Raw genomic sequence first — 22,333 nt, 5'->3', positions numbered from 1 at the left:
AAAACCTGGGCATCCAGGTTCAGATGTGAGACCAGGAGTATGTCCAAGCTGAGAACCTGAGATTTCAGGGGAGTGCAACTTCACCCAGCACAGCCTAAATTCCAATTCCCTGATCTGTCTTTCAAGTGACCAGGAACACCCAGTTTAGAATAAAGCATTACTGGAACATTCCAAATTTAAGCATAAAAGTCTGGCAAAAAGGAAGAATGCAAAATAAAGCAGGCTAGCTCCAGCTCTTCAAACTCTTAAACCCTGTTTCCAGATGCATTTAGAATTACATTTTCCCCAACATTAGAAATGTTCAGTATATGACTTTGGATGCACCTTCCTTTCTCCTTTAATTCTGCAAAACAAAAGCAAGCAACTGAGGTCCAGAACAGACAGCCCTAAAGGGGTGGCTTGATGCCACCCCATTGACTGTCAGATAGGGGCTACAGCAACCAAATGCTGAGATCCAGCATTTTACTGCCCCCCCCCCAAAAGAGGCAAAATGCCACTCCCTTTTGGGCCAGAAAAAAGTCGCCCTTTTCACCACAATTTATATGCTAAGACAATAAATATGCTTTTGCCCCTGAGCTGGCTACCAGCCTCCAGCACAAATGACCCTCAACTCCCATACCAGTCAGTCTGGCTTGCAGGATCCTGCCATGGCTCAGATCTTATCAGTTTGTGACACCATCTGAATTGTACTTAAACAGCTGATTAATTTCCAGGGGAAAAGCACCTTTTAAGAGGGAGGCTTGGGTCATACTTGGTTGAACTCTTAGTCCAAAACTTTGGAAAACAGCAACAATACAGACAGAACAGCCTCCCTGAGAAGAGATGCCCTCTCTCCTGGCAAAGCTTTGCTGCTCAAGCTGCAACAAACAGGGGAAATGGAGCCTGCATTGACGCAGGAGTTGCAGGGAAAGAAAGGAGACATCTCACACGCAAAAGAAAGCAAAACATCCCCCTCAACCATATGCTCTCTACATAATTTTTGTGCATTCCCAAAAATTCCCCAGCATCAATTTGTAAACTTCTTCTTAGGAACAAGTTATTTTATCATAAAACACAAAAGCCTTACTTGTGCTCTGCACACACTCCCAGACAGGTCTGACACAACTCACAGGTCGGTCCCTGAAATTTGGAATCTGTGCAATTGCAGACTCCACACTCACAGATTCCTCTGCCATTGCAGATTTGACCATTGGCAGCTTCACATGGAGTAGTATCCAGAGGGCATTCGCATGCAGAGCCTGTGTAATTGGCCCAGCAGTCACACTCACGACATTTACATTCACCATGTCCTAGTTAAAAACAGAAAGGGTATTTTAAATATATATTTAGCACTTCTTCCTTGTAAATCTATGTCAGTTAAAATTTGGAGAACCCCCTATAATAATTAATAATTTGTTTTATTTATATACTGCTATTCCAAAGATCATAGCGGTGAACAGCAAGTAAGCTAATTAGCAAGTAAGCTAATTTGCCCCCAACAGTCTGGGTACTCATTTTAGTGACCTTGGAAGGATGCAAGCCTGAGTCGAGCTTGGGCCCTTTTGCTGGTCTTGAACTCGCAACCTTGTGGTTTCGAGTGAATGGCTGCAGTACAGGCATTTAACCACTGCGCCACCAGGGCTCCATAGGGTAGTGTAGTGGTTTGAGTGAAACTCACTTGGGCAAGTCACACTCTCTCAGCCTCTGGGCAAGGCAATGGCAAACCACCTCTAAAAAATCTTACCAAGAAATCCCCATGACAGTTTATCTTTGCAGTTGCCATAAGTTGAAAATAACTTGAAGGCACACAAGACACTTCTTTCCTTTTTACTGATCTGCTGCTTATTAAAAGGATTTACAAAGCAAACAGATATAGATTACAGATGAGATAAGCAAGCAAGCTGTGCTTACTCTTATCCATCATGATACATGACATTTGCATTGCGAAAGTGCTTAGGTTTCTTTGCCAAATTATGATATCACTATATGACAGGATGCATAGGAAATACTTAGCAAGTCAATGAGATCTGCCATTTGATGTTAAATGCATGCAAAAGTTCTCTTCTTCTGGTGGAAATTAGTTCTGAGTGCAACCCTTGCCTACTACAGGGAAGAACGAGCTATATTTCTACATCGTATTCTAACATACATCAATTTTACAGGCAAGACACTTGTATTGATTTTCTGAAGAAAGCAGCAGCCAACTGAAGTAAAAGAAAAGGTGTCAGTATTGCATCAGTTCCTAATCTGATACTTTCATCTCTTATTAAATTCTGCAACTATTATAAAATGCTTGTTTCCACTTTGCATTTCGTGTTGTTTCAAAAGTTCACTTGGTGAAAAATGAATTAGTTACCTCCACAAATCAAACCATCAGATCGATCACAGTTGAAGTTATCACACTGGCAAAACTGGCCAGAGTAGACTTCATTTGGATTCTCTCTTTTCTTGCAGACACACTGTCCACAAATACATTCTCCATTGTTACTGCATATTTCTGAACTGTTTGTTGCTCTGCAGGTGCCTGACATGTCTTCACTGTTCACTTCTTCTATGCTGCATTCACAGTGTTTCCCAATGCGTCCTGGTTTACATCTAAAAAGGAAAATGAACCACAGGGCTGAATAGGGAATGGGATTTGTGCAAGCATTTCCCTACTCTGTTATTAGTGTGTAGTTATAACAAACTATTTGATTGAAAAGGACAGTATGATTCATCCTAGAGTCAGATGTTTTAAAAAACTATGAATAAATCTCTTCTACCCTCATCACTAATACAGCAACCATGTCTAGATGCTGTTTTAAAAAAACACCTTATTGCTAACATGCTTATTTGAGGAGCAAAAGGACATGTGCCGCCATGCTCTGAAGATTGAAAATGTCTCTGCTGAAGTGTTTCATCCATAGCTCAGAAGCAACTAGTTACAAAGAAATTACAGGTTGAGTCTCCCTTATCTGGAATTCCAAAACCAAAATTCCAAACCCCAAAATTGTCCACCTATGTGGCTGGGATAGTGACACCTTTGCTTTCTGATGGTAAGTGTACACCAACTTAGTTTTATGCACCAAATTATTAAAAATATTGTCCTTCAGATTATGTGTCTAAGGTGTATATGAAACAAAAATGAATTTCATGTTTAAACTTGGGTCCCATCTCCAAGATATCTCATTATGTATATACAAATATTCCAAAATCTGAAATCCAAATCACTTCTGGTCCCAACCATCTCAGATAAGGGAAACTCAATCTGTACTCATAACTACCCTATACTCAAGGGTAGGCATATTGTATTTATAAGTTAATGAGGGATGACTCCCTTCTTTGTACAGCTATATGTTAGTTAAATGAAAGGTGTTGGAAGGTTTGAGTGAACTGGGCAGTGAAACCAGCCTTAAATATTATGGAGTTCATTAAGGAGCTCTCCACTTAGGCAGAATTTGCTCTAGTTCTGACTTTCTTCTAGGAAGTCATTCTGCCTTACTTCTTGAAACCAAAAATGTGTTTGCTAGCTTTTTCACCTAATACACTACTGCTGGTCCCTAGCCCACAAATGTATTAGCATCAATGAGAATTTCTGCAACCCATTTAATGCAATGCATCAGTTGAAGCCCAATAGATCAAAATTCTTCTAATCACAGCACAACATTCCCTAAACAATCAAGACGGACAGTTGGGATACCATCCAGAAGGAGAACAAGAAGGTATCACAACTATCTCCCTGTGTTCCTTATTAAGCCTCAGTAGTATGAAAGCAATTGCTCCCCAGCATACATCTTAGGGAAGGAAGATTATGGTACCACAAGTTCTTCTTCATCTTCTCTGTGACTCACACAAATAGGTTATGGTGCAGCAAATGAGACACAGGAGAACCATTTGTGTGAGTACACAGATGACCACTATGGTTGCAGGTATGCAACCTGTCTTTCCAAGGACAGCAGTATAGGCTGCTTTGGATCTGACCCTTCCACAGCTTCAGCAGCCTCTACTGGCTGCCAATACAAGAAGCCACCACCACAATGTAAACATGGTGGCAGCTATACTAACATAACTATGCAGGACTGAATGGGTCCCAGATGAAACATAAATACCTCTAGTAATATAAACTCATTTCCCATGTAATGTGAAATTACTGGAAACCTGTGATCAGTCTAGAAATATGACCACTCCAGAAATGTTAAGATAAGGTGGACTTGATGCCAAGAAAAAAAAACACCAGAAAGTGCTTTTGTGTCATTTCTGGTCATACTCAAAGAAGCTATTTGCTCTTTTCACGTGTACAATTTATTTTCTTTTGAAAAAACAAACACACAGTATAGTTGGAATTTATATACCTGCAAGCACCACATTCAAATGTTCCATTTCCATAGTGGCAAAGGTCACTGTCAGAAATTCCTTCTTTGTGACAGTCACATTCACAGATGAACTCCAAATTAATTTCTACCTCTTCAGTAAAACCTAGTGGCTTGATTTTAATGGTTTCGCTTTGCCCTTTTTCTGGACACTGGCTGGCTGTTACTTTAATCTCAAACCTAACCTGTAAGCAAAGTAAATGGACAATATAAATAATATATAATTTGTTGAAACAGATGAAATAATACTCAGGTATGAGTCATCCAAAATTTACACTGAATAAATGCAAAAAGATACCTCATCTCCAATTGAAATGTTGGAGCACTTTCTTCCTTCATCCCCTGTACCATTCACTCCATTTTTGCAGAAAGATTTATATTCAATTGAGACTTCTTTTGGCAGCTTGTTGTTTTCCAAAATAACTTCTGAAGACAGTGACTAAAATAGAAGTTGACCAGTTTAAGAGGATTGGATAGAATCAGGAACAGGCATCTCTTTTAATCATGTGCTTTCAAGGAACTATTCTCCTCTCTATCTTGATTAGTCTCATAGCAGAGGCTGTGCTAGCATCTTACTGTAGAATTTCATACTGACAGTGTAGCTGAGAAAGACTCTCGTGTTACTGTTAAGATCAGTGCTATTCTTTCTCCTCTAGAAACAGAAGCACACAGAGACATGCAAATGTACATATGTGTGTGTATTTGCTTGTAGATACAGTGGGCCCTTGTTATCCACTGGGTTTTGGTTCCAGGATCCCCTGTGGATAACAAAATCTGTAGATGCTCAAGTTCCATTAAGTATAATAGCACAGCAAAATGGTGTCCCTTATATAAAATGGAAAATTAAGGTTTATTATTTGGATATAGGAATATTTTCAAGCCATGGATGCTTGAATCCGTGGATAAAAAAATCCATGGATAAGGAGAGCTGACTGTATATACAAAATATATGCCAGCTTCATAAACTTTGGGCAAGGGGAAAGGTAAATTCTCATTTTCCTTGCCTCTTAAACAGTAAGGCTATTAAACAATGTTATTTAAAAACATACCTTAAATAGAGAGACAGGTTTTTCAAACCATAATCTCTACTTACTTATAGCAAACCAAATATATTATGAAAAAATAATACATGGGAACAAATGTAAGTCTGCAGAGAGAGGCCTTGATGTTTTAGAAATAAGAGCCAGCTTTGCCAGTTTCTGCAAGTTCCTAGAAAATGTGCTGAGTAATCCCTAATACATAATACACAGCTTTGAAAACTTTATAAATATAAATCTTATTTTAAACATGTTACTGCAGTTTAATATGATTTTTGTTTATTTAAACATTTTATTGTTTTAAACTGTAACTTGCCTTAATGCTTTTTGTAAGCCACCTGGGATCTTTGATATATTTTAATAAAATTAAACAAATAAAGTACCAGCTCAAATCAATGGAGGTCATCTACTGCTTCCAAGCCACCTGCAAAAGCTCACTGTGTGATAGTTTTCCTAGAAGTACACAGCATCCAAAAGGCAGATCTATTGTTCAGAACACTGCCTCTGTTTTCCAGAACCTGGTTTTCAGCAGCAATCCCACAACAGAATATTAAAGATACCACCTTATACTGACCTTCTCTTAGGACTCACACTGTATTACATTTTAACTCATAAACCCAGCCTCCTAGAACAAGTATACATCAACACGTGATTCATATATAAAGGAAATGCTCAGTTGTAATGGTATCCTTCATAAACTGTGATGTTGCTATTAACAGAAAAACAGTGAAAGTTACTCACTGAAATGGACTTACATTGTATGCATCAATAATCAGCTGGATCACGTTACTGGAGTTTGAAGAGAGTGTCCCCACAGCAGACTTTGGAATCAAATTCTTCAACTCCTTTACATATGGAAAATGAAAACAATATTAAATTAAAATTGTAGCCAGGACACAATTTTTGTCAATAAGGAAAAAAAGCTGTGTAAATGCTTTCAAGAGATTGGTTGTGGAACTTATAAAGGGACAAGCAAGGCTAACTAAAACGTTATCCTTGATATGAAATACTGCTTCTATTATTGACAGGCCTAGGAGACAATTTAATTCACGCCCAAAGATTAGGATAAACAGAACAACTATTTAAATAGGACTACACTGGAGAAACACAGTAACTGTTAATATCAAGTGTTTTTGCTCTCCTGTACTTCTAAGAGTTTCCTGAAACAAGTTATCTGTCAGTTTGCAATTCATTAAATCCATTAACAGATGCTACTCTACCTTGTAAACAGGTTGAAATTCTTGGGTAACAGCAAATATGATCTGAATATTATTGTCACTTAGCTTCTGAACCAGGTGAGCAATGGAGGGATAATCCTGAAAACAAAATCAAGATCATATTAAGAAAAAGAATTGTATACATATTTGAATTTCATATACAATTTTCTCTATATAAAAATATACCAAAATATCAAATATACATTTGATTTGATACAAATGCATTCCTTTCTAAAAATTAAATGAAGACTTCAAATGTATTTTTGTCACCTCTATCTGTATAAACATCCATAACATATAGACCATAACACTACCTGGGAGTATGTTAAGAATCACAGAATCATAGAGCTGGAAAACACCACAAGGGTGCCATGCAGGAAATCACCATCAAAGCATCCCCAACAGATGTCCATCTAGCCTCCGTTTAAATATTATTAATGATTAGCATACTTAATAATTCTTTTAAAACAGAATTAATCCATTGGCTATCATTGATACAACATCTAATTATGTTCAGCTGCTTCAGTCACATGGAAATATTACTTAATTACTGGGTGGATGGTATTTTGGCCCTGTCAAATAAATTGTCTCCCAATTCTTGGTTTTTCTCTGGTACGAGCTGTTTGGAATACACAGTTCAAACACAATACTCTTCCAAATGAAGAGTAATGGAAAATGTTTTATCAGATTTCAAAAATATTTACAGATTTAGCATAAAAGATGTGCTAGCAGAGACGACTATGCAGCCGCTCAGATCTTTCTTTCATAGCACTGAAAGAACATCAATTTCTCTTTGAACCTTCCTATAGGTTTTCCTCAAACATTATTCCATGGAGAAAAAGAAAAAGGGAAAGTATACTGTTTGGTATTGACAGCTACTTATCTCAAAGAATAAAGAAAGGGCTGTTTATGATGCACTTTCAGTGTCCTACTCTATAAATATATATGCACACATTGGAATATTAGATTAGCAAACATACCATTAAACATTCATTTAAATATACTTACATAATAATGGCTCATTGTGTACATATTATCATCTAAATGGCATTGTCCATCATTTGGTAAAACAATTCCTCCAAGTTTCCCATCTCCAGCAAAATGGAATCCAGCATCCGTGGAAAAAACCAACAGTCGGGTGACATTTCTCCATCCAATTTTTGACTTAGGGAGAAAAAGAATTTTGATAATAAATACAGATATATTTCAGTTGCCAAAGTAGACGTGTCCCTGGGCAATACCAGAGGCAGCAATAACATGGGAAGGATAATTTCCTGCAGCACAAAGAAGGGCAGATCAAGATGTTTCAGCAAACATTTTATTCAAAACTAACTATAGTAACAGATGAAAGAAAACAAGCAGCTCAGGTAAGCCATGCAGAAGTAAAACATTCTGAACTTTCAAGAGACCACTTGAAAGCTTCTTCCAAAAGAAAACCAGGAATTACTATTTATTTCATCAGCCTTATCCTTTCTAAGGCGTCTAGAGACAAAATTTCCCATGGAGGGCACACAGAGCTGTTGAACCATTTTCCCCATCTCTGAATTAAAACATGATTCAAGACCTCCATGCACCATACCCACCCCCCATAAAATTGGAATGGGCATGTGGCCATTGCTGGTTTTGATTCCTCTCCCTGGATTTTTTGGGCGCTGGTGCCACCACCATCCTGTGGTGGACAACAGGATGGATAGCTAGCCACTGGACTTTCGGAATTTGTTTACCCCTGAATTAAAAAGATCCAGACAGCAGGGTGTGTGAAAATCACCAGTCAGAACAAAAATAGGTAGTGACTACGTATTAGAGTTAGGAAGGTAACCCGTTCCAGACGGCCGCCTCCATGTTTACGTCTCGGATGCATAGTGTCCAGACGTGTCGCGGCACCTATGACGTCGTGAGTGCGCCAGCGGCGCCTCGTGGCATCATAGCTGCACTGTGGAAAGAAGCTCCATTTTGGAGCTTCTTTTTTGCTCCATAAGGGAGCCGCACAGTTTGGCTGCAGCGGCTTCCTCACGGAGCAAACAGCGGCGGCGGCAGACCACCTCAAAGCAGCGGTTTATAACCCGCCAAAGAAAGCTGGGGTATACAGACAGGTGGTCATGTTCATGTCAAGCACTCTGAAGGCAGAAGCTGCCATAAGCCCATATGGACATGGAAATACATGATTATTTTGAATGCATGCACAGGCTTCCTTTATATTTAATACTTTCCCATTACAGTGTATGGTTAAGCTGTGTATTATACCACTGTAAGATTTGCAGAGTTTCTTGTTTTTATTGCATCTGTTACCTCAATGTTATTTAGAGCACCAACTGTCCTTAGATATGATTTACCAAAAAAACCACAAATACAAATGGAGAGTACTTTTATTCCAAGAATTCTATCCAGGTTTATAAAGCAAACCGAAATGTAATTGATTCCCAAATCTGCAAGCCAACTACATGTATATAAACCAACTGTATTTGCAACTGAAGTAGAAAAAATTAAAATACACTTACACCACAAACAGCAACCTGCATTATTGCATCAAATCCACCTTCTGGAGAATCCAAATTGCCAGAAATTTGTTGATCACCTACAAGTGTATTGAAGAGGCTTCCATTGCTGGTGAAATTGAGTACATTTCTGTAGCTGAAAGGACTTGTACAATTAAGGTCACCTGTGCAAGGGTTCCTGATCTTGGCAGGTGTGGTACTGATATAAGGCATTACAGTTTTTTCAACAAAAGACCCAAAACCTAAGAAAAAGACAGAAAATAAAACATAATTATCTTGCTCATTGCAGTAAAAATCCATATATAAAAGATGATAAGAATGTGGGAATGTTGTGCTTCTTTCCCAAGACAATCTTTTCTTCCATTTACAAGCTAGAGGAAGTTTGGGCAACCAGAAATGATGGGGAAGGAGAAAAGTCCAACACATGGAGGCTATTCAACCTTTGTTAAGAATTCTATCAAGCAGTGGTTTGAGCACTGGAAACCAGAGTTTGAATCTCCACGGAGTCATGTAAACCCACTGGGTAACTTTGGGCAAGTCACACATTCTCAGCTGCAAAGGAAGGCAAAGTCCTTTTGAACCAATCTTGTCAAAAAATAAACCCAGGTTTGCCTTAGAGTTTCTATAAGTCAGAAATGACCTGAAGGAGCACAACAAGAAACAATCCAGCAGTTATTCTTGGTAAGACCAAAGACACTATTTGGTTCCTGTGTGGGTTTCTGGAATGGATGTGTGTCACAGAGTACAAGAACCTAGCACAGAACATGTAAACTACATACCGTATTTTCCAGCGTATAATAATAATAATAATAAAATTTATTTATATACCGCTATTCCATGGATCATAGCGGTTTACAGCATAATAAAAACAATTTAAAAACACAATATACAATAAAAAAGCGATATAAAACCAACAGTACAATTACAAGGCTGACAGGATGGAAAAAAACGTCACATTCAGGGGGAGAAAAATAACACCCACGTTCATGGGGGGAATGCCTGACGAAAAAGGTAAGTCTTCAAGTTTTTCTTGAAAACATCAAGGGAAGTGGACATGGGGAGCTCATTAGGGAGTGCGTTCCAGAGTCTCGGGGCTGAGACAGAATAAGCCCTCCTCGTGACAGCGTAGCGGACATCTGGAACCATCAACAGATGTCTTTCTCCTGATCTAAGAGTGCGGGGCGGACTATATGGGGAGAGGCGGTCCTCCAAGTACCCTGGGCCCAAGCCATATAGGGCTTTATAGGTGATAACCAACACCTTGTATTCGGCCCGGAAGCGAATAGGCAGCCAATGGAGATCTTTCAGAACAGGTGTTATATGGCTGGCCCTGGAACAACCAGTGACCAGCCTTGCTGCCATATTCTGCACTAACTGAAGCTTCCGAGATTGGTACAAGGGTTGCCCCATGTAAAGCGCATTACAGAAATCTAGTCGAGAGGTTACCAGAGCATGTACAACGGTTTCAAGGTCCCCCCGGTCCAAGAAGGGTCACAGTTGGCGTATCAGCCGAAGCTGATAACAGGTGCTCCTAACCGTCGCATCCACCTGAGATGTAAGGTGGAGCGACGAGTCAAGGAGCACCCACAAACTGCGAACCGAGTTCTTCACAGGGAGCGTGACCCCATTCAGGACAGGTGGAAAAACTTTCTTACCTGGACCAGGAGAACCTATCACCAGTACTTCCGTTTTCTCTGGATTCACACTGAGTCTGTTTTCCCTCATCCAACCCATTACCGACTCCAAGCAGGCATCAAGAGGAGAGATGCCATCCTTAGTTACTGCATCAGTCGAAGACGATTGGGCGTACAAGACGACCCCCAACTTTTCCAGTTAAAATATAGAGTTTGGGATATACTCGCCGTATAAGACTACCCCTCTTCCAACGCACACCAAATAAAAATTAAAAAAACATCAGATTTGATTTCAATATGGTAATTTTAATTCAAATGCTTATGACAGGCAGGTACTTAGCAGGAAAACTTGTTGCATACAAAGCCTAGTTGGATTGGTCAGCTCTCCCTGCCTGCCCAGCCCTCCCTGTCTCCAAGATTTTCTTCTACCGTACTTGTACAGCGCCGCCCTTGCTGCTTTCATATGGTCACCACATATGGAGGGTATGCGGCCACTGCCGTTTTTGAGCTCCCCCCACCATATGCGGCGACCGGAGATTCTCCATTCCGGCTCGGAAGTTTCAGCCCTATAAGACAATACCCGGCGTATAAGATGACCCCCGACTTTTGAGAACATTTTCCTGGGTTAAAAAGTAGTCTTATACGCCAGAAAATACAGTACATAAGAAAATAAAAAACTACAAAAAGAGCTGGCAGCTTACTTCTAATTGTGATACTTTGAGGGGTCATCTGTGAACTATTATATATGGGTCATGAGTTTGTGCTGAGCTTGAACATCCTAAAGCTTTCCAGGAACCGTCTCCCTACCTTCCAATGTGGATACCAATATATCCCATGTGAACTTTCCCTCAGTTTCCAGTCTGGCATCAGAACTTAACAATCCAGACATGAGAAACGGGAAGATGAAGATGGGAGTTCACAGATGACCATTTGACAATCCAAAATTACAGCTAAGACACCTGTTCTTTTTTTACTTGTTCTCTGTGACTCTCACATAAGGGTGATTAGCAAGTACCATATATATTCAACTATAAGTTGACCTCATGTATAAGGTGAGGTCAGGTTTGGGGGCCAAAATTATGGATTTTGGCATGACCTGTGGATAAGTTGTGGGTAAAACTTGGAAGCTCCTTTGGTGTGTGTATGTGAGCGTATGGCAAGAGAGACTTTCATTTTTGTTTCATCGTTTCAGCTTTTATTTCAGCCAGATGAGCAGGAGGGAGGGAGACTCCTAAACAAACAGCAATATCAATCAATCACCCAGGACTCTTTCTGGTTGGCTCCACAGAGAGATAAACTCCTCTTCACACCGCTTGGGAAAATCTGAAAGAACTGCTATCGCATTGCCATAGTGACCCATAAATAAGTCAACCTTGGATTTTGGGGTCAAATTTTAGACGTATAGACGAGTATATACAGTAGTTTACCAGAAGTAGGTTCCATGTCAACTGAGGATGGTATATAAGACCACGCAACCAAAGGAGGTAGCAGTACATCATCCAAATAATAATGGAATTATGTAAATGGTTGGGATCATATAGATGCTTTACAGAGGTAAGCAAAGAAAACTGGTTGTAGAGTGGCATTACAATCTCAGACAGACAGAACAGGCAACAAAACAAATTCTCAGGTAATCTTAAAAGGCTCCACCATCAACTGAGATTTCCTATTTGGGAGGAAACTGGAACACACTTCTTGGGTAGAGAATAACAGACAAATAGTTTTTCAGAATGCCTGAAATGGGTAGTGAGAGAGGTGGCAAATTTCTATCTTACATCCCATAATGGAACATGGCCTTTAATGACAAGGATGGGGTGTGTATACAGGTGGAGACATCAATGATGGAACTGGGACATCACCTTAAGGAGGAAAGACACATGTGGGTGAAAGAGTACATTGACTGTCCTGTGCACATCAAGTAAGCCAAGTCAACTTCATGCTAGAGGTTTCCCTGGAGAGTGAGCAGCAACTACTACCTAAGAGTGACTGGGAGAATGAGGAGACAAATATTCAACTAGGCCATAAACAGTTCAAGTAGGGTCATAACCATTTGAGAGAACATCAGTGAGAAAAAACCACAGTGGGAAACTTTAGACTGACTGACAGGTCTGTAAATAATGAACCTGAACCCAGTGACAAACTTGAAGAGAGCACTGCCAAGTAAACTTTCAGCAAGGAAAATGATAAACCTACGGTACTTTCTCTGGGTGAAGAAGGAAACTGAAAACATCAGCTACTGACAATCACAGACTAAGGGGCAGTAAAATGCATAAAGACAAGGAATTTGTGCCACTTCACATATGATTAAACAGTAGATTATTTCCCAGAAGTCTTTGGAAAGTTCAAGACATCTACTGCAAAGGCCATAGTTTCCAGGCCATCACTTTCAGTATGGCAAAATCTGAATGTCTGACCCTGTGTGAGACAATCAGGGCGCTCCAGAAGATTGATAAAGTGAGAAGTAGTGAAACCATCATACACTGATAAGGTGCAATCTAACAGAGTCTAAGAGGGATTAAGATGAAAAAACAATTCAGAGAGGATGACATTTTACACAGAGAGGAAGCAAAGAAATAAATACTCAAAGGAAAGGTGAAAGGAAAAAGACAAGAACAGCTAATCAACTTTCTGACTGCAAACGAAAAGAGATAATTTATCTCTTAGTTCTGCTCATGTGGGAGGTGGAAAAAAAAGGAGGGAAATGAAATTTGGAGGATCGGGTTGTGGTTTTTGCCAAATTATACTTGGCTCTAATGTCTGTGTTATGAGTATGCACAAGATCTGTGCATCACACAGACCATAAAGCAAATCTTTAGTTCTTTGAAAGAAATATTGATAATTTCATAGGTTTTATGTTTTCCCTTAGTGGAGATTCTTTCAAACAGTAGCTCTCAGCCTCTGGTCCCCCTGATATTTTGTACTTCAATTCTCAGAAGCCCTGATAATGTTATGTTAGGTGAGGTTTCTGGGAATTTAAATGCACCAAAATCAGAAGAACTAAAGATTGAAAAAAACTTGGTCTGGATGCTATATTCAATACCCAGAATCAATTCTATGTTTGTATAGAATCTGTACACAGCCCAGCACATGTTAACAATGAAATTGGAAAATGCAGCATTGTATGGCCTTTAACCACTATGAAAATCCACCATAATTTTTGCTATATATACTGTAATTTGCTGAACAGACTCTAAATTCTTACTCTTCCACTGTCAAATGCTATCTCCAACTTTGTATCTTGAATAAAATGTATTCGCTTTATTGAAATATTTATTTATTATTGTTGTATGCTTCCCGTTATTTCTGACTTACAGTGACCCTAAGGCAAACCTTTCATAGCAAGATTTGTTCGGAGGGGTTTTGTCTTTGACTTCCTCACTGAGAATATGACTTGTCTAAGTTTTTCACAGAATTTCCATGGTGTAACAGGGATCTGAACCCTAGTCTCCAGGGTCATAACTCCAACACTCAAATCATTACACCAGCTGGCTCTCTTGTACTGTACACTACATCTTAACTTTAAACGTTCAAAAACATATTAAACAATGGAATAATTTAAAAAGTGAAAGCAGTCTAATACTATATGCATTAGGCCCCAAATGCATGAAGGCTAGGTTTTAAGTTGGCATCATAATGAAAACAACGCCAGTGCCAATCGGGCTATCAAGGGGAGGGCATCTCACAATTGAGATGTTACCACGGAGAAATCCTTGTACCATGTCTTCATATGGTGTAGCACTCCCATTAGTGGGATGCAGATAAGGATGCCTCTGTGTCCCACCACTATGCATCTTTCTACTGATTTAGAACACCCTTCTCTTCTAAAACAGACTTACTATGCTAATGTTTTAATTCCCCCCCCCCCAAATCTTGAAAAGGTTTTGAGGAATGAGGATGCGATATCTGACTGTTGACTGTGCCAACGTTTTATAATACTTGACTATGCCAATGTCTTATAATAATGTGTGAATTTTGTGATGTTATGGGGGATGGGACTGTGGGCAGTCTCCCCTCCTACTTGGATATAGAGGATATACATCTCCGTTGGAGTAGAATGTATATATATTTGTGCTACGGCAGTATACCTGATGTTACATGTTTTGTAATTCTGCTATATTTTGGTGCTGGCCATGTGCCGTAATAAATTCATAATAAATTAATTCAAAACAGACTTACTAAAATGTATTTACATCTCTAAACACATGCATACTATTCCATGTATTATAAAAAAGTGGGAATTTCTGTTTTAAAGAAAAGCACAAAACTCTAACTTTTATAATCACAAACATAATACTTACCAATTCGAAAATCTGAAGTAATGTTCTTCATTTTGCTCATTAGAGAAGTTCCAAGACTTTTGACATTTTCTAAGTCATCTTTCATGGAGTAAGAAAGATCCATAAGGTAATATAGGTCAATAGGATAATCTTCAGCTCTCTTAAACTTTAGTGAGAATGTCTGAGGTTCCCCTAATCCCAGAGAAAAAATAAAGTTATGATAGGATTATCTCATATTAGCAGCCAATAAAATCAGCCAAGAATAAGTGCCTTGCCTATGAAAGATCTGCCATCCACATTGTAAAACAATTATAAACTAAAAATCCACTTAAAGGAAAACTATTAATTGACTATTGGGAAATCGTCTAGTAGGCTAATTCAGAAATAGCATTTATAATGACAATTCACATGTGAACACTAATGGTGTAAAACTGTCATTAAGAAATGAGAACCTAAAATTTTGAATGACCATATCAAGATAACTGAGGTTTCTCAAATGGACCTCAAGTTAATGACAGATGTGGATGGTTTTACCAAACACTGGAAAGGCAGCGTCAGCAACTAACAAGAACGCAGTTGAGAATTTCAATCAATAACATGGTTAACAAGCTACAAGATCCCTTTGCCTACTGATTTCCAGACTAACATGGGTATACTTTCGACAAGATCAACTGTTAAACTACATTTTTTATTTCTGGCAAGTAATGTCTGCTGAAATGCTTTGCAAAATAACTTCTTTCTGAGCCACAAGCTTTGATGAAATTGTGCACATTTTTTAGTGGTTTAGGGGCTGAGCATCATCGTGAGTATTCATTCACAAGTATTATTTCTAGAAGGGGAATCATCTCCATATCTGCCTTTTCTAACAATAATATTCTAACAAAGGGACCTAGCTAGCAACAACAATAGCAAGAAATGCCAGAAGCTACAGTCAAACAACATCTGGTGGGCCATATGATTCCCACCACTGTTTAAAAAGAATCCAAAAACTGATTAGTCTACACTTCTTTATTTTCTTATTAAGAAATTATAGCTACAAGAAGATTAACTAAGGGTGGAGGGTGGGGATTCTGAAGTGATCCCAACTTGATCTGGCACTCACCTATTGAAAAATGCTCAATATGCCATTTATGTAACTTTTAAATCATCTGCTTGTCCCTGTTCTGGCTCCAGAACAAGACTGGGCATTGGTTTTCCTTCACTAGTATCTCAATTATTAACTTAGAAATATCTCCAGCTCAAATTCTAACTGTCTTGTTTAGCTGTGGTTCATTCATATTAACCTTAGAACTAAGGCTGCTAAAACAAGTATGGAACCTCTCCACAACTTGTTCATAAACATGTTTATATCCACAATGCTAGTAATAAACTATACAACCTGGATAAAAGAGGAAGATTTCTCAGATCCCATGTTTTAGAACTTTACCTTGCATGAACCATATGAGCACAAGAGAAATGGCAGAAGACACATATAGCTATCTATGGTTCACTTGGAGAATATACAGGGAATAATAGTACATCAACATTCACATATATACATCACTGAAATCTTTATTTTGGATACAGGGGACAAATGCTTAAATAACCTTTCCATAGGTCTTAACAATCTTTACGAGATGGAAATGTTCACTACGGTTCATAATGGTGTCAGGAAAATTATTTCCCATTCATCATAATTTGTTGTTGTGTGCCATAAAACAATTTCTGATTTATGGTGACCCTAAGGTAAAATTATCATAGGTTTTTTCCCCCTGGAAGAATTGTTCAGAACAGATTTACCCTTGCCTTCCTCTGAGGCTGAAAAAATATGACTTGCTCAAGGTCATCCTGTGAGTTTCTATGGTTGAGCGGGGATTTGAACTCTGCTCTCTTGCACCATTTAACAGTGCCACTGTTAATTTTGCTACAGGAGTAGCAAATTTCCAATTACAGGACATCTATGAGCAGAGTACATGTGACTTCCCAGATATTGTAAGACTGCAACTCCCATCACCTTTTATCACTTCCTATGTTGGTCAGGGACAATGAGAGCTGCATTCAATAGGATTTGGAGGGCAATATGTTCCCCATTTGTTTTAATGGATTCCAACAGACAGCAGGATCTCTTTCGTTAAGGATTTTTTGAAATGCCTATGACTACTTCCACTACTACTACCTTTTGTCCCCTACTCTTCCACTCCTTGAACAACTACACTTCCAGGACACATTCTTGAACACAGTTCCAGAGCATATCCAAAGTGGAGAAAGAGCCATGGAAAGTTGTATATTATCCTACATCGTATGTTGTGAACACTAATCCTGTGTAAAGCAACATTCTTAAGAGCTAAAACTACAAAATTAAAGCACGTGCACCAAGGCTGAAACAACATGAAGCAACAAAATAGCAGAAAAAGGCTTAAGTCACATAATGCTGAATAAAGAACTGGCAAAATGATAAAATTCCCCCAATCTTTGTAGTCTTGGGCACCTCATATCCTTCTTAATCCTCCATCTATTTTACTCAGATCTATACTTTGAAATAAAACAACAACTTGGAATCATTTTAATGAATAGCAAAACTCACAAGGTAAGACACCTCTAATATCCTTACCTATCCGTAGCTTTAACCGTACTTGCTGTGGCTGAATCTGGGTAATGTCTTCTGGTCTAAGACTCTCAGCAGCTCCTTTGACACGATTTGTTACTTCTTTGTTTTTCAGCATCTCTTGAGAGCCTCTGGGATTTTCTATTTCATCAGGAGGACAGCCCTTTGTTTTTAAAACTTCCAAATCATCACATCGTGCTGAAGTTGATTCTCCTTCTTGTAAGAATGTCTAACAAAGACAAACACAATCAGGCGTAACAATCTTTATGATAAGATATGATCCAACAGCAATATGTTCTTGCTCAATTTTTGCCAGGATAACTGAAATCTGTATTTCTCACTTTTAACAACAGACCTGATTTTAGCTTTTTAAACACATGTACTAGGTTTAATGGAGCGGGGAAAAGCTATTTCAGTAACAGCTATTCCCATGAGTTCAAAGATGTACTTTTTTGGTCTTTTGCAGTGAATAACTGCCAACCTGAGTATTGAATTATATTTGTTCTAACTGTTGTAGCTTTAACATTATTAATATTCTTAGCTCTTTAATGATAACTGCTAAAAAAAGTCATAAAAGCAATAGAAACAGCTAAAAGCAATAGAAAAGTATAGTCATGAAGAATGCCATGTTGTACATTGGCCAGATGAGAAAACATTGAGGAGCAAGCAACAAGAGCCTGGAATGGGAAGAGCTGGCAGAAGTAACATGAAACAGCTATTGAATGGGCTGCAGTCCTCAAGACAGAAGCCAAAATCTACAGAGAAGAGAGTGAAAGTGAGACTTCATACTCTCAGATCTGTATGGGGTACATGAAGAAGCAGAAGCCAGCCAGGCTTGTGTCATGGGACAAAGCAAGAGCCAGACTGACATGGAGGTGTCCAGGAAAAACAGCACATAGACAATCATTTGGTCCAGGGCTCAAGAGGAAGACAAAAATACAAGCCATGACTCTGGTAAGGAGCACAGTGCAGAAATGTGACGCACCTAAGCATTGCCAACATCCCTGTAACTGTACACCTTTTTAAAAAACAACAACAACAACTCTGGATTGTTGTTGTTTTATATGCTGCTCTATCATGAGGAAATGAACTGAGCCACTGTCCTCAACTTGGACTGCTGGTTTTGGGCAGAAAGGTCTTTCCTTTCACCTTGTATCCCACTCTTTTTAAAATGCATATGCCAGGAACTGAACCTAGGACTTCCTGCATAAAACCTACTGACTCTGTCTCCAAAGTTTCCTTACAATGTTCCAAAAGCACAGTGTTTTGCTCTTCTTCTGAAAGACCTTGAACATTCCAGGTGGGATCCCAATGAAGGCACAAATTAACTGATCTAGCACTTGGCTTGGAACAATGATCACACTGTCTGCTGATTTAAAGAACCACAGTTCCAAGAATCATAGATAGTATTTTGTATGTAAAGCCAAGTAAGAGAATCACCCCAGGTATTGTCTAAAGCATCCATGTTACATATATGCATAGGCCTGACAACACTGTCTAATTGCTGCAGAAATGTGGTCACAATGGCAGGAACTGCTGCTAGCTTTCTCTGTAAGATAGCCCGCTTCACATACACTTCCCATCTAATTTTATACTCAGGAAACAGAAAGGAAACTCAAGTGGGGAAAACCAACATATTACAGAAACCCATCTCCTATCTTTGAGATAACATGAGATGCTAACATTAATAACCAGCAGAAACAAGACAATCAAATTCAGCTCTGATATTCTTTCAAGAACAAACAACTCTACATGTTGAAGATTTACAGTTTGGGGCAGACAAGTGGGAGAGTATTCAGCTGCTCAGTGATGAGTAAAACCTATGCCTAGCCTATGCCATTTCAGGTTATAATAGTGGAGGTTTCTCCTGGGGGAAAATGGATGCAGGGATCTAGCCCCTTGTATTTAGACTGAGACAGTACAGTGCACAGAACCATTTACTAGCTCTGTGAAAGTACACACACGGGATTTAGTATTAGAATAACAGCCTTTTAGAGTTCAAAATAGATTGAAAGTGTACATAACATCCTGTTTCTCTGCCCACCTGCTTTGTCTGTATCTAAAGTTACTGCCCCTCTAATGTCACCAGAGAATATAATTAAATCCAGGCAGACAGACTCCAGAGAGGAATGGTTTTTAAATAACTATGAGGGAATGATCTATACAGAAGGTGGAGGGAGTGGGAAATGGCTATCCAATTGGAAAAGAAAGAAGACAAAGCCTAAAGATGGCCCGAAATAGATGGGCCCAAAGTGTCACCTTTGGGCCTATCCAGGGGCATGGCATTCGGATGATGCATGCCCCTGGACTGGGCTGAAGCTGTGCCACAGCTGCCTAAAGCAACCTAAAACCAGCTGCAACTGTGGCAACAGCCAGCCTCAGGACCGCTGCATCTGGTTGTTGCAGTGCCACGGTTGGAGCAGCCAGAAGCCATTCCAAGCTGCCTGTCTGCTCAAGGCCAAGATTAGCTATACAAGTCTGTCTTTATCAACGCACGCCCTGATTTTTTTAAAAAACACACTTTCTTGTTCACCTTTTTCCTTAATTAAAAATAGAAATGGTTTCTGCAGGTGGAATGTGTTGCTATGGTCTGTCTTATTCAGGTGTGTTCCTAGCCCTCTTCACCTGAGGTTAAAGAAACAGCAGATTATTTCACGTATACAAGTCAGCTACATGTATCTATGTGATGCACAATCTCTCTTCATGTATACACAAAGATCATACAATGAAACTTCAGTGTGAACTAAACTATATAAGGATACACTCTACAGCTGCAACAGTCATCCCCACCAGCTTTGTAAAAGGGTAAGTATTAAAAACAGAGAGGTGCATGTAGAATGGACAGAGCTGCATCATGCTGATAGAAACTTAAGAAGTAGCTAGAAACCAATTCTCACTGCTGTGTCAATTAGGGAGAAGTGATCAGGGTTAATTCTGCAGGAAGAAGACAGTTCTCTCACCAAAGGGGATACACACACAGAGAGAGAAATATCAGTATGGAAACTTTTGTCTTTGGAGACCTGTAAAATTTCAGCTACTCAGTGTTTCTACAGAACATTCACAAACCTGAGTAGCTCCCAATAGGGTTTTGTATGACAGAGAAACTGCACGGTTTATGTGAGCTGAGACACCTCACTCATAGGTTTGCCCAAACATATTCTCCAGTTTGGTACAAATCCTTTCCCTTAAAACTTAATTTGTTTATGCACACAAGTGAGCCCCTCCTACTCTGCCCTCAAAGAAGAAGGAGCTACTATATCTGGTTTTTAATATGTTTGATAAGAAATACTGAAGGTTAGGGTGAGAAGAGCTGCCCTCAGTAGCAAATATTAAGAGACAGCATTTTAGAAATTAAGACATTAGGAAGCACTAGGTTTCCCATTTCACTCTGTTACATCTTCTGAAAAGATGAATGTTAGGCTTTACCTGTTGAATGATAAATATGTATTTTTTAAAAAAAAGAAAAATGAGGGGGTAGGGAAATATGGTGAGTGGATTCCAGAAGTGGGAATCAAAATCTTCCCCTAAATGAAAGGGCTTTCCCCCCTCAAAGTCTAGTGCCTGCTTTTAATTTGGTGCATAAATGCCAAGGCTATTGAGCAGCTACTGCTCTCCCATCCTCACCAAGGTGAACCTGCTCTCACTAAAGGTCTCCTGAAGGAGAAATGTACTCTTTAGAAGCATTTTTTGAAACAGAAGGGGCTGTCACTGGCAACCAATAAAATTACATTTGTTGGACTGGATCCAGATTTAATCACATTTAGATAGGAAACCCTGAAATGAATGGAACTTGGAATCAGTAACGGCCAAGTATGACTTAATCAGAACCTAAACCATTATATCTTTCTTCTACACTTTTTCCAATGAATTTAATTTGGTTACACATGTTCACCTTGACTTCCTTCCACTGCCCACATTTTATCCTAGCAGTTCTAGGAGACAAGTCAGGAGAATTTGCTAGGCCCAAGAACACCCAGATAATTATGTGGCCTCAATGATAATCAGAATGCAATAATCCTACACTCTAACCAATATAGTGGCTCTCAACAACTCCACATTTATGCAAAAACACCTTAAGCATGCAGAAGGGGGCTCCCTGGGTTAATTGTAAGCCACTGTATGTGGAGCTCCCTTGGAAGATGATCAAGACGTTTCAAATATTTCAAGAATTAAAACATGTCATAATTTTAAAGGTGCATCAGGGCACACTATACTGATCCCAAGGGAGTTGCACTGGCCATTTATTTTCAACACTGTTGCTTTCCTATAAAGTCCTAAATATCCTGTGTTCCAAATACCTGAATTGCCTCCCCATATACCCACCTGCCCTGAAGGTCTAGCCAAAGTTTCTACGTGTTGCATGATAACTTGAGAAGCAGGGTTCTCTGTTCTGCACCCAGTTTATGAAACATTCTCCTCATGGAGGTGTGGCTGGCACCAACCTTTCAATCATTCTGAAGCCATGGCAGAAATGTTGTGACTCCCTAGCCTGTTTATGTGTTTTCAAAACTGTTTTTATTGTTGATTTGTCATTACATTTATTGTTTAAATAACATAATTGCTTTCTGTGCTAATATTTTTTGATTAAAGATTTTTAAAATATCCAAAATCAATAAATAGAGATATTTTTAATAACCTTTTCCCAGACACACTTGACATTTTCCTAAGACTGTTTTGCTTACCTTGGGTCTATAACAGTGCACTTCTATTAGAATCAAGTTACAAAAATGTATTTACCATGGTTGACTAGGTATAAGGTCC

General features: G+C 39.1%; 1 protein-coding gene across 3 annotated transcripts in view; it reads right to left on the bottom strand.

Moving 5' to 3' along the window:
* The window catches only part of ITGB1 (integrin subunit beta 1), a 54,182-nt gene that overhangs the window by 7,784 nt on the left and 24,065 nt on the right, over positions 1–22,333 (bottom strand). For 2 of the 3 annotated variants that reach the window (XM_042473323.1, XM_042473324.1), the window contains exons 4-13: positions 17,579–17,801; positions 15,010–15,180; positions 9,081–9,319; positions 7,591–7,746; positions 6,586–6,681; positions 6,121–6,210; positions 4,627–4,767; positions 4,311–4,513; positions 2,336–2,574; positions 1,067–1,289 (exon numbers count right to left, since the gene is read on the bottom strand). In XM_042473323.1, the coding sequence (XP_042329257.1) occupies positions 1,067–1,289; positions 2,336–2,574; positions 4,311–4,513; positions 4,627–4,767; positions 6,121–6,210; positions 6,586–6,681; positions 7,591–7,746; positions 9,081–9,319; positions 15,010–15,180; positions 17,579–17,801 (1,781 nt within the window). Of the gene's footprint in view, positions 1–1,066; positions 1,290–2,335; positions 2,575–4,310; positions 4,514–4,626; positions 4,768–6,120; positions 6,211–6,585; positions 6,682–7,590; positions 7,747–9,080; positions 9,320–15,009; positions 15,181–17,578; positions 17,802–20,105; positions 20,165–22,333 lie in introns of those variants that run through there. The other variant, XM_042473325.1, reaches the window with a different exon arrangement.

This window comes from Sceloporus undulatus, chromosome 6, assembly GCF_019175285.1.
Source record: "Sceloporus undulatus isolate JIND9_A2432 ecotype Alabama chromosome 6, SceUnd_v1.1, whole genome shotgun sequence".
In the NCBI taxonomy this organism is placed as follows: Eukaryota; Metazoa; Chordata; class Lepidosauria; order Squamata; family Phrynosomatidae; genus Sceloporus; species Sceloporus undulatus.
This window is presented reverse-complemented; position numbering and strand designations above follow the sequence as displayed.